This window comes from Carassius auratus, chromosome 35, assembly GCF_003368295.1.
Source record: "Carassius auratus strain Wakin chromosome 35, ASM336829v1, whole genome shotgun sequence".
In the NCBI taxonomy this organism is placed as follows: domain Eukaryota; kingdom Metazoa; phylum Chordata; class Actinopteri; order Cypriniformes; family Cyprinidae; genus Carassius; species Carassius auratus.
Genome location: NC_039277.1, coordinates 10,407,206 through 10,428,342, shown reverse-complemented (window position 1 = coordinate 10,428,342; position 21,137 = coordinate 10,407,206). Strand labels below are relative to the sequence as shown.

At 37.2% G+C, this 21,137-nt stretch overlaps 1 protein-coding gene across 1 annotated transcript in view; it reads left to right on the top strand.

The window, feature by feature from the left end:
• The window catches only part of LOC113054348 (mediator of RNA polymerase II transcription subunit 13-like), a 77,461-nt gene that overhangs the window by 21,975 nt on the left and 34,349 nt on the right, over positions 1-21,137 (top strand). The window contains exons 3-4 of the mRNA XM_026219834.1: positions 858-1,026; positions 16,926-17,071. Of these exons, the coding sequence (XP_026075619.1) occupies positions 858-1,026; positions 16,926-17,071 (315 nt within the window). The remainder of the gene's footprint in view (positions 1-857; positions 1,027-16,925; positions 17,072-21,137) is intronic.

Sequence of the window (21,137 nt, the reverse complement as noted above, 5' to 3'; positions counted from 1 at the left end):
TTGATCGGGTATTTTCAGTCAAGCAGAACTCTCCTCCTGTTGGCATTAAATTTACATGGACCAACTCTTACATGTGATCATGCAGGATACAAATGAATGCACACTTCACAAGATCTCAACTAGATCCAACTAAGTCTGCAAGTTTTGTGAAATTAAATGTTCATTAGTCATTCAAAGATTTGTTTAAATTATATAAATGCGTATTTGCTGAATGCTGACCGCAAAAGATTAAGTATTATAATGTTTGCCTTTCTATTACTAATAATACTAAAGCAATAGTTCAAAAAATTCCCTCCTCGAACACATCGACCAAAACCGATATTTGAAAAATGGCAGATGTTGCCTGATATATCAGTCAGTCACTAGTTATTTAGACTTAAGAAACAGCCCAGTCCAGCTGGTGTTTTATGCAACAACAACATTCATCCTTTTGCTGTATTGTAGTAAAAGATTTAGAATGGATTTTTGCCCTGGGATCTAGTTTATCTTCTGGCCAGTTACAAATTTTGGTAACACTTTAGAATAAGGTTCCATTAGTTAATGTATTAATTAACATGAACAAACAATGAATAATACATTTATTACTGTATTTATTCATCTTCGTTAATGTTAGTTAATGAAAATACAGTTATGGACCTTATTCTAAAGTGTTACCCAAATTTTAGCTATTGGTCTTTATTCTGGTGAGGTAGAATACATTTTTTTTGCCTTTTTGTGTAAAAAGAATAATCTGCTTCCTTTTTTTGTGTGCGTTCTTTCACTCACTTCTGCAAATTGCTCCCCCATATGAAAGGTACGTATGATGTTTATAGACAGCAGCAGGTTGGTGACCAGGTCTTTGTGTGTCCTCTCCACAGGCGAGGATGATGGTGTGTGGGAAAGCGGTCTGTCCTACGAATGTCGAACTCTTCTCTTCAAGGCCATTCACAATCTGCTGGAGCGCTGTCTGATGAACCGTAGTTTCGTACGCATTGGAAAATGGTTCGTCAAACCCTACGAAAAGGACGAGAAGCCCATTAACAAGAGGTAAGAATACTATTCCTGTTCAGATGTTCTTTCATTTGCTCACATTGTCTAAAATTGATTTTACGTTATCTGTAACTACAAGGATTCATTTGATCACTGCTTTGATAGAGCTTGCAATTTTTGCATCCTACACTGAGGTACTTGCATTAGAGAAGTGCTTGTTTATGAAGCTCAGGTTTCTATACTGAGTAAGATCTAGATCAGGTGGCCTCAAATCAACCACGCTTGCTTCTCAGTCTGACACCAAAACATGAATATCATTGCTCTCAAAGCATATTTACACACCATCTCAGTGGGGATTTGAATACAGAGATTGGCTACTTGTGCAATAGTGCAATAATAATTTATTTTAATGCCGTTCTCAGGCTGCAATATGCTCTTGTGTGTTTGTGTACATTAGCTTCTTGCAGGCGCGCAAGTGCTCCGTCTCCAGCGCTGGATTTCTCCCTGTCAGCATCTGTGCTCTTTGATAAGAAACTGAGATGACGTGTGTAGAGGTGGAAAAAAAAAGAGCAGCTTGGCTTTTCTCTGCCCTCTGTCACAGTTCTATTCTCACAGCGTCATTTATTTGTGCTTTTCTCTTATCTTGCTCAAGGTCATTTATGCACTCTATTAGCACAGCCAGACAGCTTTCAAGTAGGTTTAGAATACTTTTTTCTGTCGTGCAACAATTCACAGCAATGGTTGAACATCTTCAAATGCAAAGCAAGATATGTATTTGAGATATGTATACTGAAATTAATATTTTAATCCTAGAGTCTTTAAATTGTAAAGGATCAGAGGCTGTTTGTTAAACACGGTTAAAACACACATTCCTTTGAGGTCTGTTAACAAGGCTCTAACTGTGAGTCTGTGTGTTTTATTGCTCTGTCTGTCTGCAAATCACTGTGAAGTGACAGAAAAAAGGAACAACAGCGCTTCCTCCTTCAGCTCACCCTCTTTCACTCACACACTGGCACTTTCCTTCCCTCCCTCTTTCTATTAGTAGTTTCCTTTAGTCAGTGTGTTGAAGATACAAGCAGTCATGCAGATTGACTTTCTAATTTACTTACATTTTTTGTCACTAGCATTTGAAACCAAATGACCGTCATGACTCGACATGTTAACCACATCTTACAGACTCATTAATTATTAATTGAATACATGCATATTTCCCACATACTTTCAACTTCTTGTCTCTCTCTCCTGTTGTTAACTAATAAAATGTATAGATTATCATCCACCTAGATGATTGAAGCAAAGGTATGAAATTCAGAAATTTAATGTGGGGTTTGTAATATTTGCTGCTTACATTTATTGTTCAAAAGTTTGGGGTCTGTGATGTTTTTAAATATGTGCTGATTTGGAGCTAAAAAACATTTCTTATTATTCTCAATGTTCAAAATAGCTGTGCTGCAATAATGTTTTATACATATATTTATACATGTATTTACTGTCACTTTTAGTAAACATAATAGACTTGGCTGAATAATTAATTTCCTAAAAAAAAACAACAACTCACAATTCAAACCGCAAATGTTTGAACGATACTTTAGACAAAACCATTTATGTCAAAGCGGTGCATGATTTCTTTGTGTGAAAGTTTCTGCAGAGTCTGTTCTGTGGTCAGATTTAATTCATAACACCTAATGTCACAGACTGTGTGGTAAAACATCTTAATGTGTGCAAGTGGGTGTTTTGTACTCCCTATATCCCTATGACAAGATAATATGAACTGAAGGGATCTGATTCTCAATTTGTGCTCACTGAGCCTTTTAAATAACAGACTCCGAGGCATAGGAGCGGAGAACAAGGTGTAGTAATGGACTGTTTGGTGATTAGCATTTCTGCCTGCCACACTGATTCCCAAAGCCTGCTTGCATTTCTCTTGGTGCCAAATCCCTCAGTGATGGCTTGTGTGTTCAAGACTTAAGCATGTGTATTTTTTTTCCACCAAGGAGGCGTTTAATTTTGTCCCCTAAGAGCCATCCTAGCAGAACACACGTGTCCCTTAGAGGATATCACCTGTCACAAATATGGCAGTGGGTTCCTGCATGCCATAGAAACTCAGAAAACGTCTTATTCTTCACAGGCCTCCATTCATAAACTGGCAAGGGCATCTTAACAGATCCTTTTTCAAACCAGATATTATAATGTTCTGATTTCAACATTCGTTTGGAGCTCTGATTGATTTTATTTTTAAAAGTTACAAATTTTTGGAAAGTTTTTATTTAATTTAAGAAATGAATGCTTGTATTTAGCAAGGACACATTAAAATGATCCAAATTGATTGTAAACGCACAATAAATAAAAATAAAAATAAATACTGTTCTATTTAATTTTTACATTTATTGAAGTTTACAACACTTACAAAAATGCAGGCTTATTGAGCAAAAGAGACTTCTTTCAATAACTAATAATCCTACCAACCCCAAACTTTTACACCGTAGTGTAAATGTTTTCTGATTCATTGTTTTTATATTGTCTTTAACATCTGTGGACGTTTAGATTAGGTAAGGTGTGTATAAGGAGTGGAGCAGTGTAGACATACACACTTGTGTTCTCTTTTGAGGGATTACCATAGTAAACCTGTTAGACTTCTGTGTTGTCCCTACCCTTACTTCTCCTGACGCCAGTCCTATAGATCCTTCCGCAAGGAAAACACAGACAGCCTCTGCAGCGCCGCTGGCTTCCTCTTCCTCTCTCTCTCTTTCCCCGCAGGTTTTTTAAGAATTCCAGCTCATGAATAGACCCAAACCCTTCCTGTTCTGTTCTGCGCTGTGTTGTCTTGCATATGAGCTCACAGAGTTTTGTGGTTTCGCTATAATTAGAGAATCTGTGGGGAAGGGAGCTCAGAAGCTATGCTCGGAGAAATGCCAGGGAACTTGTTTTGTTGTATTAGAAGTGTGTATATATATATATATATATATATATATATATATATATATATATATATATATATATATATATATATATATATATATATATTTATATTTATATATTTATATTTACTGATAAATGGTTGGCACACTCTAGCCATATATAGAAATGCATAGTTTATGCATGTGTTTGTTGTAACTATGCTCAGTCACTAGGCAGTTATCTCATTGGCTGGCTGTACTGTCACACGGCACTGCTCTGTAACCAAACCCCCCCGATGTGTTTTAGCTGCTTACATCATCCTTCATACAGGTCAGAGCTGTGATCGTGCGCGCTCTCTCTCTCTCTCTCATGGTGGGTGTGAGTAGCAGATCTGTTACCATGGCTAATCCACAGATCCAGTGTGTTCTTTTATGGGCAGTGTTCACAGGGGAGCTTTGGTGATGCGTGAGGCAGTGCAGAACATGATGCATTCCCTGCACGTCACTGCACATTACTCAACAATTATTGTGATGTAATGTCGCAGTCATACTGTAAAGGGTATTTAAGATGCATCTGTGAATACTTTTTTTTTCTGTTTGTTTAGTAGGGTGGCGGAGGAGACAGACTGCAGCTGCAGTGCTGAATATATCCATTAGGATACCTGCATGCATGAAACCGCACACATTTATCCACATCTGTACACACCCACAGAAATGTCACCTAATAAAATCATGCGCTTACATGGGCACAAAATGATTTGCATGCAGAAATGCATGCACTGTCTCCCTTGACATGCAAACCCATGACAGACTACAAGCTAGGATGCTTTTATAGGGGTATGTACACAACTGTCACAAATGCATTCACACTCCACCAGATGCAACATCTTTTCAGTGACGGGATTCTGTTGAGAAAGAAGCGGCATGTGATCTGGTGTGTTAATCTATTATGAATGAACTTGCTGTAGCTATACTGCTAAAAGGATAAATTTGTCCACACCAGGTTTCTTGGGCACTCACAACCAGGCATGCTGAGAATCTTTGCTCTTATGTTCACGGAATTGGGACATCTTTAATTTGCAAAGTTCAATAGATCCAGTCTCCTAAAGAATGTGTTCGTTGAATTGGCTGAAGGCTGAACCTGAAAATACATGTTATATGATAATCAATTAGTCAAATGTATTTAATAATCAACACTAAAAAAAAAAAAAAAACAAAAAAAAACATGAGTTGTAAAGGCATTTAAGTTGACCGTATGGCCGTTTTGAAGGGTTAGTTCACCCCAAAATGAAAATTGTCATTAATTACTCACCTTAACGTTGTTCCAAACCTGGAAGACCTTCGTTCATCTTCGGAACACAAATTAAGATATTTTTAATGAAATCAAGAGTACTATCTGACCCTGCATAGACATCAATGCAACTAAAATGCTCCCAGTTCCAGAAACAAAGTAAATACATCGATAAAAAGATTTGGCCGATATTTTAAAGCCAATACGTAATGCATTATTTTCTTCAGAGACGCTTCAAATGCGTGCTGTTCACCATGATGGATGTTAATTGCTTGAAATATGATTGGAATCTCTTAGAAAAGGAAATTGCAGTCAAGTGCAACATGTGCAGGGCAAGTCTTTTATATTTTCTACATAAAATTATAATAAGCACATGTACTGTAAAATAATCTTTGTGCACCGGTTTGAACTTTTAAATATAAAGATTTATCTGTAAACAGCAAAATTGCATTCCGAAAGGTGCATCCCTTAATATGTAAAAAAGTTTCTACTAGTTGTTTTCTAGGCTATCAGGCTTATGTTGACTGTGTCACGAGAGTTGTTAATGTTTTATTACTTTTTATTTTTAAAAGTCAAATTAAAAAACAATGTGCATTGGTGAATCATTCACAATAACATGCATTTAGAAAACGCAAAAAAGAAAGAGGTCGTTGACTTTTAGTTACCAGTAGGAATTTGGTTTAAATACAGTTAACATAAGGCAACAGACTTCCTTCCTATAATGTGAAGTGTTTTTTTTTTTTTTTTTGCATATTCTGTCTGGGCTTTTCCTACCATTGCAGTTTGGATGGGAAATAAACCATAGATCCAGTGTGTGTGCGCACAGTTGTTTCATGCTGAAATTTCAAAGGCATGGCCAGATTATATCATTTATATCGTCTGATAACCTTTTTTTACCCATCAGTCCTAGACAGCCTCAGATAAACACACTATAGTAAATCTGCCCTGACGTAAATCTAGAACCCTGCTCAAACTGCAGCTCGTAGATCCTCTGCTGCTTTCTGAGCTCAGTTCCACAAGTCTGATCTGAGATTCCTGACATTCCAGAACTCCTACTCTCTCATTTCCCATTTCTGTTCTCCACTCACACACTCAGTAGCTGACACTACACACTGGTCATAGATGACAGCCAATGCTGAAATGTCAACTCTTTTTCTCTCTTTTTCCTGTTTCTTTGCATTTTCATTCACATTCACATGCTCACTACACTCTAACTCGCCTTGATTCTGTCTTCATCAGAAGCTCCTTTCTTTGCTGTAGTGGAGATGTGTGCGAATTCAGAGTGTGTCTTTTGGAGAGATTTATGATATGTGGAGATGTTCTAGGGTCTCTGTTCTGGCACCTTCACGTATTTTCAAAAAAGCATGTTGATTAAAATAGTATGTTTTTCCTGTAAAATTTCGTTTTGATCTTGAAAAATAAATGGGCAGTATATTGAGGTAGTTAAGGTGGAATGTCTTTTTTTTGAGGGGTGTGTTGACTCGAGGAGCATTATATAGTAAAGCTTGGATGAAAAAGTCCACCAAAAAAAATAAAACAGCTGTGGGAAAAAATAAGCAAAAGGGTCTGTATTTTTTAACCTAAAAAATTACAACATTTAAAGCTGAATACGTTTTTTTTTTAGCAAGCATCAGTATTTATTTTCTGTTTATTAGTTTTAAAAACAAATTTTGTTTTAAAGTGTTCTTCAAAACCCATCCATGTGCGGCTGTTGTGATAATCTTTGTAAAGATTGAGAGTCTCCAAGGCATGCAGCCAATCATGTTGTCTTTTAGTTCAAAATGTTGGCTTTGTATTTAGTGAAAGGCTGTTACATAAGATCAATAAAACATTTAATTAGCATAAGTGACTGTTGACTAACAATGTTTTGTTTGAGAAAAGTCTCGCCGGGTTTGTTCAGCTGTTATGACGAGGCAAACAGTTAAAGCGCGCAGAATACGAGCTCTAGTTATCGAGTCTAGAGGCTTTTAAGTTCTCTTATTGACTCTAGAGCGCTTTAAAGGCCACGCTTTATGAATGAATGAGACGGATGCTCTCTTTTGTGTGTATAAAGGCTTTGTTTGGAGGACCTTTGATGGATGCAGTAGACAGTGTATGTTTGTGTGTTAACTGCCATTGCTCTGTGGTCGACTGCTTTAATCTGAAGGTATTTCAGAGAGTCTCAGTTCTCTATTTGTGGCAAACACGCTGCTGTTAGTAATGCACTTCTTTACTGTGGCTTATGTCTTCCAGGGGTATGGTTTGGAGAGAGAGGGTGTGTAACGTCATGTTCTACGGTTGATCACCTGATCTTTCTACTACTGTTGGTCAGGTGATGGAAGACGGAGAGTTTGTCATGTGTTTTAGAAATGTGGTTTGTCATAGGGATAGTTCGCTCAAAACTAAGTATGATGTGAGGAATATATGACAGAATTTTTTGTCCTGACTGTTACCACATAATTTCTAGTTTAACATTAACAGACCGGTGTTTTTAAGTGTTTTCTATATACTATTACGGTGTTTGTTATTTTTTTAATTAGCTTTTATTTTTTATTTTCTGATTCTATTTTTTTTTTTTTTTTTTTTTGGGTAATTCAGCTTAAACTTATTTCAGCTATTTCGTTTTTTTTAATCTAATATTTATATTTAATTTCAGCTTTATTTCAGTTAACAAAAACTATTTTAATAGGTTTAGCTGTAGCTAACATTAATCACATTGTAACACACTCATGTGACTAAAGACAATGCAAGACAATTAGATGTAAATTGTTGGATGCTATTCAAACAACTCGGCCAAGGGGCTGCAGACACCTCCTGTTCATGTGCCTGGGTGTGATGTGTGTTTGTTAAGTCGTTGACTTGAGGTATGAAGTGTGTTTGTGGTTTTCGTAGTAGGAGTTTGCTACACCCTGACCAGAGCCACTGCTTTCAGGAAGTCAGTAACAGCCCAATACTACAGCTGTGGAATGTTACTTCTTTTGCTCTTATTTTCTCATGCTGTTTTTCTCATCACAAGCTGTTACTGCTCGTTATCTTTAGTCTAGTCCTTTTTCCCTCTAAACCTCACAAATAAGTTAACCTGTACCTGTACGTGGGTGCACTGAACTCTCTTTGTTTGCACGTGTCAATGTTTACGAATAGATTAAATGAAACAGGACAAAATTAATCTGGACAAAGTATATATATCATCATAAAGATCTAAGCCTCAAGCATTGACAACAGATTGCTGTTTTTTCCAATGGAAAGCTTATAAAGAATGTATTTGCTAAATTTGTGTAAGCAGTACACATCAAAACATGAAGAATCACAAAGCAGTACATACCAGATTTGTTGTAATAACGAGTCATAAACACATCTACAGCTGTAAATCCCGGTTTAGTTAGGAAAGTAAATGTCTACTGAACGAAATCTCATGGAGCACTTTTAGTCCAACGAAGCAATAACGTTGTAATATATCCTTTGTTTACGTTTCAGTTCTTAAGTTTATTAGGTTACAGTATTGTTTGTGTCCGATATGGAATAACTCCCGCTCAGAAAACTGTGACTTGGTAGTAAAAAACAGCATGGTTTTGTAGTGTACAGTGCCACAAACAGAATGAGACGATCCACAAAAAAAAAAGTGATAGGCTGAATATTGTTTATTTGAATTCTGGTGCTCTCTCGTAACAGCTTGTTACGCGCTCTGACGCACCTTAAAGTCCAGCAGTTTAACACTAATATTGGGCATAAATGAACACGTTAAATATAAAGTATTTAAAACAGGTAAGTTCATATGTTTGGAGTAAGTTTAATTGAACTGATGCATCAATCATACAGCTCTCCGGATCGCGTGCCTCATAACGAGACCGACGCACCGCCACAGAAACAAGAATGAAATGCGTTCTAACATAACGGTGGCATTAACTCAGTTAGTGAGGGCTCGTTTAAAATATTGCACATATATAGGCCGTTCAGATTACTTGTTAAAGTGCAATGAAATACCTTATGTCTGGAGACAATGTACGTCTGTTTGTGGATGGAGACTTTGTAACGGCCGAAACGATGCATCACATTATAGTTTGGAGTGCATGAAAATAATAACAAGGCGACAGAGCGAACTTATGGATGATAAATTTGCTCTGCCGCCTTGTTAATATTTTTTCTTTATTTGTAACGCCAAGAAAGAGTTAATCTCTCACTTTTGAGAAGAGCGTGATGCCGTGTAGCAGCCATTAAACTTACTTTAAACATCCTGTGCTCGCGGTGTGTGCGTGTGTGTGTGTGCGCGCGTGCGCGAAATGCGGGGATGAAGTGAAATAGCTGGGCAGTTTTATAGCTGAATTATAATAAGCAGCCTAATAAAAATAATAGTTATTATTATAATCTAATACATTAATAGGAGAATGAGCCTAATATCGTCTTGAGTATCGACAGAGAAATCTGCTTATGTCGATATCTCTGACTATCGTCGATACACAATACAATCGTCTATCGGCACAACCCTATGCTTAATTTCTAGCAATCTCAGGATGTAGACATAGTCTCAAAAAAATGGTTACAGGAATCTCATTTTTCATGGTATCTTCAGTTTTGAAATAGAAACTCATGACACACGTGACTTTCAACCCATTACTTTTCTAGATTGCTCCAGGACTGATTTCATGTATTTTTAGATTAAAATAAAATAAAAAATCAGCGTGGTAAAAAATGATTTTTAAGGCACTTGACCATGTCTATAACTTTTCATATTTTTGAGCATTATCAACTCAACAAATCAACGAAAAAGTAAAGCCTTCTTTCCAAAGAGACCAAAATTATGTATGTAATACTGAAGTGAGGAACGGTTGCAGTTTTAAGTTAGGTAGGGCACTTTCAACTGCATGTCCCATAATGGGGGGTCTGGTTAACAGGTAAATGTATACCGCTCCTCTTCCTTTCTTGCTTTTAAGCTGGAGATGTGCTGTCATCATGATTATCTGCTGTTATCACGAGAGGTGGTGTCCTGAGCTCTATTTTTGGTCTCTGTTGACTAGTGCGCAGACCATAAAATTGTTTTGCAGTTGCATTTGTGACACTGCACCACAAAACCAATTTTTAGCAACAGCCAACAAACATTGTATGGGTTAAACTTATAGATTTTTCTTTTATGACAAAAATCATTAGTATATAAGGTAAAGATCATGTTCTAAATTTCCTACCGTAAATATGTCAAAACGTAATTTTTGATTAGTAATATGCATGGCTAAGAATTCATTTGGACATCTTTAAAAACTATCTTCTCAGTATTTTTATTATTTTTTTCACATCACATCTACGACATCAGTATCATGCAGATACTGGCCCAGAACGCGAGATCAGAGGGGAGAAAAAAATGATCTGATACCTATGTCCGATACCTATCCAACGCAAACCATGGGAAAATCTAGTTTAAACCATTGCCTAAATGCTTGAATATTAGCATTTCCCTTGCTGTGACATCCAGGTAAGCGCGCAGCCTGTCACATGATAACAGTAGAAGCCAATCATAGTCGCATGAGTATGAGAGTTAGCTAACTTACAGAATAGCCATGTCAGCGGTGTGGAAGTATTTTAACCTTAAAGAGGAAAAAAGTCCAACGGTCATATGTAAAATTAGCGGCCCTTGCCCCTTTTAGGTCCGACGCTAAAGTGCTCTTGCGCTCGTTCTGCGTTTTCTTCCGAGGGAAGGGGTGTGAGATATGAATATTTTTGATCATGGACGATAAAAATGTCTCCACAATCTGCTTTTGGAGAAATATCATTGTATTATGCTGCAGCGCACATTCTGTCAGCTGCAGTTCTGGCACCATGGAATGAATATACTGCGACAGCCGACATATCCAGTTATAGGCAGGTATTTATGTCTATGTCCAGTACCACTGCTCCCTATACACAGAGTACGCAGGCACCAACTCCCAGGGGGGCACCATCCCAGTTGCTCAAAAAAAAAAAAAACTTTAGTTTTATATGTATATTAACGTATATGTAAATAAAAATTTACAGACGACTCACACGTGACGCGCCATTCCCGCAGCCGCTCCTGCTTGCTTGCTCTCACTTCATGTTTGCAGCTGTCGGCTGACTGCAAATGATCATAACTGATGGATAACTTTGCCCTGGAAAAAACAACCGTAGTCTGGCGCCGAGATGAGGGAAAGAAAAAAGTCCAAGATCAGGCCCATGCATCACTTTTAGGTACTTTTATAATCCTGTTAATCTTTTTTGGATTTTGATAACATTAAGTTAATAACGTGTTTTGTTTTAATGTCGGTGATATCACCGCAGCATCTGCCTTAATATCCTCTTAGACTTTCAATGTTCCGTTTAATTCAATTCAAATATCGATCTTTTATTTTTGGCCACCCCGTTTTGCGATAGAAAAACTAGCCTCTATAATTTCTTCAACAAAAACATGTGGACATCACAATCCCAAAACTAATCCTTGTTTTTATTGAAGTAAAGTTTTCATGTGTGTAATATCTGAATGCTTGAGACTATAAAATTAATCAGACAACAGTATTAGTAAAATCATAGCCATAGGCAACTTTCTAGCTACAATTGTAATTTTTACTTGTTCATTAAATTTTTAAAATGCTAAATAATATTGTACCTGCAAAACGCTGTTTATTTATTTGTGTATTATGTGTATTTGTAATGTGTATCTTTGTTTTATTGTTTTTAATAGTTAAAATAATGACATAGATTTTTGTTTTTAGGTGGCTAATTGAGCAAAGTGCTTCCTTTTATTTTATTATTATTAGTATTAATTCAAGAATAAAATGAAAATATCGGATTGATATCGGAATCGGTGATATCGGGACGAGTGGTATCGGGACATCCTTAATCACATTTTCAAATAGTTGTATCTCAGCCAAATATTGTCCTATCCAGACAAACCATAAATCAACTTAATTATCAGCTTTCAGGTGTTGTAAAAATCCCATTTTTGAAAAATTGACACTTAAGACTTGTTTTGTTGTCAAGGGTCACATTTGTTAAAAATACATAACCGTTTAAAAAAGTTTCGGTTTGGCACGATTTAAAAGCAAAATGTTTTTGGGAAAAAGTATCTCATGCTCAAGACTGCATTTATTTGATCAAAAATACAATAATTGTGAAATATTATGCAATTTAAAATAACTTTTATTTTTGTATTGAAATGTATCTTGAATTTTCAGCAGCCATTACTCCAGTCTTTAGTGTCACATGATCCTTTAGATATCATTCTAATATGCTGATTTGCCACTAGGGATGTAAACGATTAATCGATTATCGGTTAATTGTCGATAAGAGATGCGATCGATTAAGGTTGTCCTTGGTCAGTTAACTGGCTGTGGGACAGATACAACTCCTACAACTTGTTAATTCGTTCCTACGACTTAATTTGTGGCAATTGTCCACGTTTCATTTATTTTGTTCCCTAAATAACCCATGATTTAACTGAAATAAGGGAACAAATTAATAAATCGAATGAATTCTTAATTCATGAAATTTTTAATTTCCCTTCCCATGTTTACCGCACACCATAAGAGATGCAATTAAAAGTTAAAGATGATAAAATAAACCTGCAAAATTAGAGGGTTAGACTGTGAAGATATAAGAAACCAGAACAAAGCCACATAAATTAAGGCTATATCTCGAACGGCATCCAGAGGCATGGTACGATCTAACATTTTCCTAACCCTGCGAAAAGGTGTTTCTCAGCTGTTTCGATCGCGTCAGAGCCTGGAGCAAACGTATATTCTAGCGATTCAAACTTGCATCACAGTCTGTTCATTGTCAAAATAAAGTCAACTAAACATTTAAAAGGTTACAGTGGTCAGTTTAAATAGACCGTTGTATACCAGTTCACCCTAATCTATTCCGTCTATGTGTGAATGTGTGAGTAGTTTACATTATAAATAGTGTTTAAAAATTCAAATACATTGCAAATATGTAAACATTTGGATTTGTGTCAAATGAGACATGAGCAATAATTTCCAAATAAATCTAGCCAAAGCTCGTCCTCGTATGCAAGCATGCACTGTCATGATCTAATGCACTTGTATGCCAGATTTTTAAAAACAAATAGGCTAGGCCTACCGGAACGCAAAAATTCAACAACAGTGTGTTTTTGCTGCATCAGTGCCGATGGACACTGTTCGCAGTCGCAGTCACAGGCGCATCACAGTTACGTTTGGGATAATTTTATTTTAAATGTCATAATGTCAGTTGAAAACATTGCTATTGCTTTAAAATACAACAACGAGCACCACAAAAACCATTTAAAGAGGCTCGTTTAGCGGTCTCCGTGCCAGAAAACGGTCAACAAAGTAAACTTCAAACGTATGGCATGCTCTCTTCAATTTTTACAATGCTCATAATCACATCTATTCATTTTATAATTCTGCTACTAGCATTTTATTCAGACTAAAAGAGCATTTTGTGTGTGTGTGTGGCTTTTGCATATCCTATCATGCCGTTGACTGCGTGCCTGCAATAGATGGATTAACGATTAATTGATTAATTGATCGTTAATTTAAACGACAGTCGATCATAGAATTAATCGATATTTTAGATCCCTATTTGCTAAAAAATATTTCTTATCAATTGAAAATGGTTTTGCTTAATATTTTGTGGAAACCGTGATGATTTATTATTATTGTTTTTTTAAGAACACACTCAAAAAAATATTTAACCCCAAAAGTTAAAACTTATTTAATTCAATTAGATGTCAATTTTCCATCCAATGTAATCACATAAATCCAACGCAAAAGTTAATATTTGTTTATGCTTCACCTTTTCATGTTCAGTTAACATAAATGAATTAAATACATTTTATGAAAACTGATGAACTGTGATTTAAGCTTGGATAATACATAAACTTTACTCATTTTCAATAACTTATTGTTACTTGCTTTATATAAGCACCTTACATTTTCTTAATTATATTTAATAAATGGACAAAACATGTTACATTTTCAAACCTTTATTGTTGTAATTGAAAGTGACAAAAGTGAAAGTGACGTGACATTCAGCCAAGTATGGTGACCCATACTCAGAATTTGTGCTCTGCATTTAACCCATCCGAAGTGCACACACACAGAGCAGTGAACACACACACACACACACTGTGAGCACACACCTGGAGCAGAGGGCAGCCATTTATGCTGCGGTACCCGGGGTGGCAGTTGGGGGTTCGATGCCATGCTCAAGGGCACCTCAGTCGTGGTATTGAAGGTGGAGAGAGCACTGTACATGCCCTCCCCCCACCCACAATTCCTGCAGGCCCGGGACTCAAACTCACAACTTTTCGATTGCCAGTTCGACTCTAACCATTGGGCCGCAACTTCCCTATTTTTATAATTTTAGCTAACTTGGCAGGTCCTCAACCCAACCACAAGCTCCACACTTCACCACAACGGTAACTCGCACAAAATACACCAATATAAAGTCTTTTAAAATGCCCATATAATAGAGCATTAGACATGAAAAAGTCTCCTTATTATCACATTTTACTAAAAACTGCATAAAATAACACTTTATTTCAACATTTTCTCTCCCCATATCCAGTCCTGTGCAAAGCATGATGGGAAGTGTAAAACTTATTTTGAGGTACTTGATTGAAACATGTTCTTTCAAAATGAAAACTTTATGTTAAACCAACGAGTCACAGTTTTAAGTCAGTTTAACATGACACAATCATGTTGAACTGAAAAATAGCCAAAATGGCATTAATTCAACATGAATTGTTCAGGTAAAGTGAACAAATGTGAAAAATCATTTTTTTGAGTGCAGCGTTTATTTGAAATGCAAATCTTTTGTAACATTGTAAGTGTCTTTAGTGTCTCTTTTCAACAATTTATCACCTCTCTGCTGAATAGTAGTGTTCATTTCTTAAATTAAAAATACACTGTCCCTAAACTTTTGAATAGTAGTTTAAGTATTTTTATTTGGCATTGTTTTTTCTCTGTTTATATGTGACAAACAGCACAGTTGAAGATGGAATTTTATTAATCTTTTGTATCCTCTGATGATGAATTGCGCAGGGATGAGGTTTCTTAAAGTACTACATTATGCCTTTTCGACTGTTACCTTTCATGTAGTGTGTCATGTGGCTGTATGTGAACATAAACTATCTGCAAAGTTGTGAAGTCAACATTGCACAATAGATTAAGTTATTGTCTGTCAAAAAAAAGTCTGCTCTCAATTACCTAAATGAGTTGTCAGGAATTTGAATCTTATTCTGTTACTGCTCTATGTAACAAGGTAACACATTTGCATAATGTCTGCCCATGTTTTACATCGCCAACTTGCCTGCTCACAAATCTGTTTTCTGAGAAAAGTAACATGTTTTTTTGACCTTTGCATGCATGTAAACTTGTTTTAGAAGGCTTATAGAACAATATTAGCAACCTTAAAAATAGCATAATAGGGGCACTTTTAAGTTGCACAAGTTGATGAGTGTTGCTCCCTTTATTTTCTATTTTCAGTTTTTTACTTTTATTTATTGTTAGTTTTGGACCCTGGTCTGGTGTGAACTCGGGGAGGAACAGTGGTTACAGGTCATGTTTTTGTTTTGGGGTTGCTCAGGGATGCGCACACTAATTGCTCTGTCTGCCCCTGAATAGAGAACTTCAGGAGCATGCTGTTATTGAGCTCAGTGTGTGTGTAGACCATGTGATCAGATTTGATGGTGCAGCAGTATTGAGCTTGCTCAGAGAGCCTACTTTTATGCGTTGTTGTTGAGAAAGTTTAAGACTTGTGTGCGCCTGAAATAACTAATGCAATGGCGCCAGATTGCAGTTGCTATAATATCTCTACGGGGGCAGCCTGCTGTAAAACATTCTCAGAGTCAGAGAGCTGTAGAAATGCATGGGGTCAGTGTGGCGTGTTTACTCTGTCTAGATGTGACGTAGTTGCAAAACAGTGTCTGTCTCTGTGGGTTAGTGGCTGAACCTCTTCTATGGTTCTCTCACTCTCTAAATGCAGATGTTTGGCAAGTGTCCATACTGATGGCATGCTGCCTGTGCTTTTTTTTTTTTTTTTAGTGAGACTTTGTGTAATTTGAAGTTTAATACTTAGTTTCAGGGGGCTTGTTCAGATGTCTAACCTTAAGTATGAGTAATAGTTAATGCAGAAATTGTCATAATAAATGTAATTAATTCATGGAGGAACTTGACTTTATTTTACGAGTGTTTCCTTTTAAAGCTTCCTTTTCATGTAAATACAAGAGTTTTTCTGGTTTAGTAATTTCGCAATGGACTAGTTTTGCTTTATGATGCTTTAATGCCTGTGATGATTCCAGATCAGCAGAGCAACTCTAATGCGCCGTGGAACGAAGGATTTTAAGCACATATTAGGAAGCTGTCGTAGTTTGGACTGATTTTCACAGAGCTCAGGCTTTACAGAGTTCAGAGTGTGACTAATGTAGAAGAATTGTTATTGTCCTTTTACATACTAAAGGGCCTCATGCATGTTAATGAGGAGAAGGGTCAAACACAGTGTAATCCTAGAGGTCAAAGAGCAAACACTTGCACCTCAATGATGTGTGATGTTTCTCACGTGTTTGAGATTTTAACAATACTGTTTTTTATAGTTACTAATGAATCAGATTCTATCTTAGACATGTAATAATCACATCAGATGGTGATCAAAATGATTCACAAGAGTTCAGAGTTCAAGAAGAGTTCAAATCCAGTCAGATGATCCATAGTTGTTGGTTAATCCATGTTGTTGTTTTTTTGTTTGTTGTTGTTGTTGTTTTAGGCACATGTGCTGCTGCTTAACACTTGTCTCTCTCTCTTTCTCAGAGAACACCTGTCTTGCTCTTTCACGTTCTTCCTGCATGGAGACAGTAATGTGTGCACAAGCGTGGAGATCAACCAGCACCAGCCCGTGTACCACCTGAGTGAGGAGCACCTGACACTGGCCCAGCAGGCCTCCAGCCCATTCCAAGGTGATAGAACACTCTTTTCTTGAGATGCTTTGTAATATTTTTTCCCTGTCTGTCCTTCTTTGTTTCTCCTTTCCCTTTTTCTGTTTCCAGCATTTCCTTTCTGATCAGAAAGATGAGGTGTATTATTAGTAAAGCCCAGTGACATTCTGTCTGCCCCTCTGTATCTTGATAAAATTTCTAAATACAGAAATAGTGTTAGAGAGATTTTCCTGTTTTAGGTGTTTGAGGAAGAGGAAAGTGTTCTTCATTACTGGTAACATGAGCGATGTGGTAACATCCTTAAATCCTGAAAATGCTTAAACTAGGGCATGGAGATAAAAATCTGTAAAAATATTTAATCAGAATCACATTTTTTTCATGATATTGTTTATAATCATTTGTTAACTTGCTGTTGATATTGATGTATAAAATGATATAGCCATATTTCCCAGCCTTAGCCTAAACAGAAAAAAAACTGCAACTTTATTTTTATTTAACAATCTTTTAAAGGGGGGGGTGCACCGTTTTATTTTCTAGTCTTGATTGTGTTTTTGGGGTGCACTCTAACAAGTGTTAATGCTTTGTTAAAAAAAAAAAAAACACACAATATTTTTCACATAATTTACCTGTATTCCACGCCGCTCTGTCCCATCTCTGAGAAACATGCAGATTATGTCCTGCTTTTATGAAACCCCTCCCTCAGAAATAGGCGATGGGCTTTGATCGGTTAGCTAGTCCAGTGTGTTGTGATTGGCTAAACCTCCTCCTAGTGTGTTTCTAATCGTCCCACCCCACAGCTTAAACGGCATGTCCTCCGGTTGTATTGTAAACAATGGCGTTGTTAATAACGCTTATCAGTTTGAGCCCGATTGAGAAGCAGAGGATATTATTGAAGAGGATTGTGCAGAACCTGTATAAGCATGACTTTTAATGGTAGGCATATGTTTTTTGTTTGTCATCTCATACTTTTAGATATGCTGTTATTTGTAAATGCTACTGCTTATGGCTTTTAATACACTGTTATATCCTGATTAAAGCTTTAATATAGCATGCACATCCACGTTTAACTCTTCTCATAGCTGATTGAGAGAGAGAGAGAGAGAGAGAGAGAGAGAGAGATGCAGAGCAGGGGGATGCAAGGAACAGTATTAAGAACCATGAACCCGGGAAGTAACTTGTTGTAGTCCCTACCAGCCGTTTTTGTAGGCATTAAAATGTCAGAATTTTAAAAGATATCTCCTTTTGCATTAAACTTTCAGCTTCATAACTTTGCAAATATTATGCTCAAACAGCAACATTACACATTAACTAACGTTAAAAAAGTGAAATCACAGTCTACCACGACTTTTTTAGTAAAATTGTGTTAAGTTGGATCTCCAAAGGCCTTTTAGTGATGGGCATGTTAAAGAAAGCATTTATAATTGTGTGTCCCCTGAGTGGCAAATCCTTGCACTTCAGGAGATTTAGGCCTGTTTAAAGTCACCATAAAATCAAAATGGACAATTCTTTTTCCAGTCACAAAATCTTCAATCCAAAACAATAACTTCCGTTCCCCTCAACACCATCTCTTTTCTGATGACTTGTGTTGACTGGTGTGAAGGCTGGGCAGTAAATCCTCCCCTCCAGCAATCTGTCACTCACATGAGATCACAGCAATTAGCAAACCACAATGATCCAATCAATTACTGATGGGCAAAATCAAGTCCTACCCTCCTTTTTTTTTTTGGAAGCCATTTCATTTGGATTTACCTCACTGTAGGGAGGAAAATTCATTCACAATTTCCATTTCATGCTAGGTTTAAGACTTTTATGTGATATCATAGCCCCAAGTTGTTCTTGCGTATCCAAGGACTATCAGTGGGAAATATTCCTTATAGTTTTTGTTTTTTGATGCTCACTTTTAAATGAAATTCATTCAGTTAAATTAATTTTAGCTTGGATAGAATGCTGTATTGAACAATCTATATCCACAGCCGTGCACTAGATCACATCTGCCATTGTTTGTTTAATTGAGATTGTTTGCGGTTCCTGCAAATTAATGTTTTAAAACATAATTCATCCTTTTGATGGGGAAATAACCTTTGCAGTGAATCGGGGATGTGTGATGTGTCATTTGGAACCAGCTGACCTTTTTCTTGCTCGCCCGCTCTCTCTCGATCTCCTTTGGTCTGCTGCTCACAGTTTCTGACAGTCTCGGATTAGTTAGCATGCAAGTGTTGCGACTGTGACCTCATAAAGAGCAGTGAGAGGGGTGTAATGAACTCATAGCTCACTTAACCAAGCAGGAGAGTGAGTGAGAGAGAGACTGGTAGTGCACAGATTGCTTGACAAAATAAATGGGAGGTGAAGAGTGTGATATTGGAATACATTTGTTTACCTGTTTGTCTGAAAATTGCTTTAAAGCTGTGTGATGCCCCCACTCAAAAGCGGACCGGAGCAGCAGACCCCCTTTTAATGTTGGCCAGCTTGTTGATACCTCTTTAGTGGATTCAATACTTCAAGCTCCCCTGCCATGCAAATTCTGATCTTCTGCCTTACCGCCTACCTGAAGAGCTCAACGCTGGTCTTTCTTCCAGAGTCTTTTTTTTTTTGATGCATTGGGACGAGCTGGACATCAGAAGGCCAAACGAATTCCGCCCCCTTCAGCTTGGCTCGATCTAGGATCTGTCAGATATTAACGGCGACGGTTTTGTCTGCAGAGGTGGTCTGCAAATGAGCCGTGTATGTTTTGTGACATCTTTACAGCTTGTTTTTTTTTTTTTTTTAAATAATGCATTTTGGAGGTTTTAAATCCAGCATAACGACCTCTATTAGAGTGTTTAGATTTAAGATGCCGTAACTCATTAAAGATGAATTGTACCTCTTTCCATTTGTATGGCATTCCCATACCCCCATTCCCTCTTCCCATACCTCTTCCGGATGGATGGAGGTGTTCTTTGTCATTGTGGCTTTTATGGATTTATGTGATGAAGGCCATGGAATGAGCCGGCTAATGGAAGGACACAGGATGGATTCATCCACTGACAATCCACCCCCAACCTCACCCCCCCACCCCGACCTTTTCTCCCTGGAATCTCCTTCTTTCTCCTAAACCCTAATATGTGGATCAATATATCAAGGCAGTTACAGAAACACACAAGTACAGAATGACATTTCCTTGGGTAAATTTGTGACTACCTACCTCAGTGTTTAGTTATTTTTTTAGGCTTGCAAAGCAGCATGTAACAGAGAGGATCTTGAGAAAATGAGGTGTTTTGGTAAGATACCAATAGAGTGAAAAATTGATGCTGTTGCTTCCACATTTGTGCTTTACCTTGTCTTGCATACTGTCCTTGTCTTTTTTCACCCTGTTTCTCTCTCTCTCGCTCTCTTTCTCTCTCTCTCTCTCTCTCTCTCGCTCTCTCTCTCTCTCTCTCTCTCTCTCTCTGAGTGACCTGTTTATTTAAGTTGGTTTATGGGCTCAGAATGAGTGCTGCTTGGCAGTAACTGGAGGCTGTGTTGATATGAAAGGCTTTTGGAAAGTGTCTTGAGAGAAAGGAGGAAGGAAAAAGACCCGGCTGCAGTGGAGGAGTCATTTAAGACCACAGTTAATGAGGAACAGAAGTGGAGGGAGCGGTTGAAAGAAAGCCAGGCGGGAGTGTTTGTACAGTGTTCCCCGCTTCATAGACTCATTTGCTTTGGCCCTGTTCTGATTACATGCTCCTTAGTCTTCATGTATTTTTCTGCTACATACGCTGGGCTTTCCACGTTGTAAGAACCAGTTTGGGGCAACTTTCCAAGGACAACTTTAGATAAATGCCACTTTATTGTATTTTGTAGCAAAGGTTCTTTTGCCACTGTCATGTAAACACAAGTACTTGGATGCATAAACATAAACTAATTAGAATAATACGATAGAAGAATTACTCGGGCAAAATGTTTCTCCAACGATGCATGTTCAATATCATGACTGAGGTGCCTGATTAGGGTTGGAGCTTAACTTTGCAGGACAGTCGAACGCAAGGAGCATGTAAATTGTAAAATATTTAAATATTTTATATAACTTAAAAGTAAATATAAATTGTAAAATTTCTGTTGGTAATTTATT